Source organism: Capsicum annuum, unplaced genomic scaffold (assembly GCF_002878395.1).
Source record: "Capsicum annuum cultivar UCD-10X-F1 unplaced genomic scaffold, UCD10Xv1.1 ctg77010, whole genome shotgun sequence".
NCBI lineage: Eukaryota > Viridiplantae > Streptophyta > Magnoliopsida > Solanales > Solanaceae > Capsicum > Capsicum annuum.
In genome coordinates this window covers 1,634-3,560 of record NW_025887367.1, presented here as the reverse complement: position 1 = coordinate 3,560, position 1,927 = coordinate 1,634, and the positions used below count along the sequence as shown (strand labels likewise).

At 39.1% G+C, this 1,927-nt stretch overlaps 1 protein-coding gene across 1 annotated transcript; it reads right to left on the bottom strand.

The window, feature by feature from the left end:
• Window positions 1-992: 992 nt before the first annotated feature.
• LOC107846017 lies at window positions 993-1,631 on the bottom strand (the record flags this gene model as incomplete). Its single annotated transcript, XM_047405280.1, is given in 2 exon segments — window positions 993-1,383; window positions 1,566-1,631. Coding segments are annotated over 2 exon segments (159 nt in total), but the record flags the coding sequence as incomplete, so codon positions are not given.
• Window positions 1,632-1,927: the final 296 nt, after the last annotated feature.

Sequence of the window (1,927 nt, the reverse complement as noted above, 5' to 3'; positions counted from 1 at the left end):
TGGCATCTTTTCGTTGAACAATCTTTTTAGACTTATATGTTTGTTATGATTCTGGGACACTCTTTTTAGACGTGTGTGATATACCTTATAATGGCATTGGTTATGTTTCCTTTTGAGTTCAAAACAGTTGTTTTCTGCTGTTGGTTTAGTCTAAATAAAATATAGTTTATATAGTAGTTCCTTGGTTTTGCAATGAGCACCTCTTGAATGGTTATATGGACCTGTCATTCTAAAGTGAAGTTTATACTCATCTCATACTAATATGAGGACTTGTAACTACTAACTTTTTTGTGGTGTTTTTGAATAACTAAATTCTGGATTTAGAAATTGAATTAATCTAACTCAACTCCAAATATTAGTCAAACTGGCCTTCGTGGTGAAAAATGTGCCAAATAAAAATGTAAAAGAGTTAACTGGAGAGAATTTTTTCTCGATAATCGTGATGTCATGAAAGCTAGCGTCTTTTTAAATAGTAATAGTGGACCGGTTTCATGAGATCCATGCCGGCAGTCGGAGCCAAAAGAAGGTTGAAGGACCATTCGATTCATTGAGGGGGGCATAGCAGCGCCCTCGCCTGGCACCATTTTCAGACCTAGCAGCAAACGGGCAAGGGTGCCATTTCAGGACCTAGCAGCAGACGGGTGAGCCGTGCTTGAATTCAGACCGGATCAGACTTTTCTTTGTTTGAGCTGCTCTCAGGCACGCAGACCGAAGATCTCACTTGTCCTGGACAAGTACGTAGAGATCTTCGTGGGACCATGGAGGAAGTCTCAGTCGATCTTTTCTAGGATTCTTTATCACGCCACACATGGAGATCTTTCCATTGATAGATCAGAGGGAGGACACTCCATCGATGGAGAGAACTCTTTGTTAGTGATGCATCATGTCAATTTTTTAGCATTCTTTGTGTATTGAGAATGTCATTCACACATATGCAACAATGTAAAAGAACTAACAATAATCAGCTCATCACAAGCACCGAATAATGATTCTAGTGAACAATAGGGCAAGTAATTTTACTTTCTGAAAACATTTAACATGTAGCATTTTGTAAATTCTGATTGTCAACCCCTTTCAGTCACATATCTGCTAAATCTATACAGTTCAAGATTCAATTAAATGCTGTGTGGTCTTGGAAAAATCTAAGAGAGTACTAAGGAGACCAAAATTTGGATGGAGATGCTCAGGCATGCCTCTCGGAAAGCATAATGTAGCGAATACTGAATCAACGTTCCAGTTAGATTAATGTTGTAAGTTATCAACATCCGGACCACCAGACTTCGGTTGAAGTCATATCTGTTTCTGTTTCATGCTACATTTCAACTTCTCTGATTCAAGCTCTTGTTTCAATGATTCGAGTCGTTCAAGTAAATCAATGTTTTCCTGGTGAAATCAAACATCATAGACAAAGCGTCAGTTAAGTTGTGATGATGATGGTTATAAGCATTACGGTTATCACAATCCACAAACTTCACATTTCTCACGTGCAAGGCGTCAAAGAGGGGAAGAAGAGAGAGATCAAAGATAAACAAGAAAATGTCAAGAAAATTGTGTTGAACGTTCACCTTTTGCAGCAGGTCCAACTTCTTCTTAGTAGCAGCAGCACCGTCCTCCTTCAACGACTGTTTAATCTGCAGTGATGGCCAAAGTTAAAAGACTAGAAAAAGAGGTGCAGTTACGTTGCTCGGACTCTACAAAATGTTAAGTCGCACCCGTGTCAAATCCTCCAAAAATACACTACTTTTTGAGGACCTGACATGCACCTGGGCACTGTTGAAAAGTCTAAGCAACAATAATAACACTCTTTCCAAGTAGAGCCCTCGTAAGTAGTGAGATCTATCAATGCAAGAAACGTGTCTCAATAATCAGATGATGCAAAACGAAAGAATTTCGCTTGGCTGTGAATCTAATGCAGATGACTTGTTCT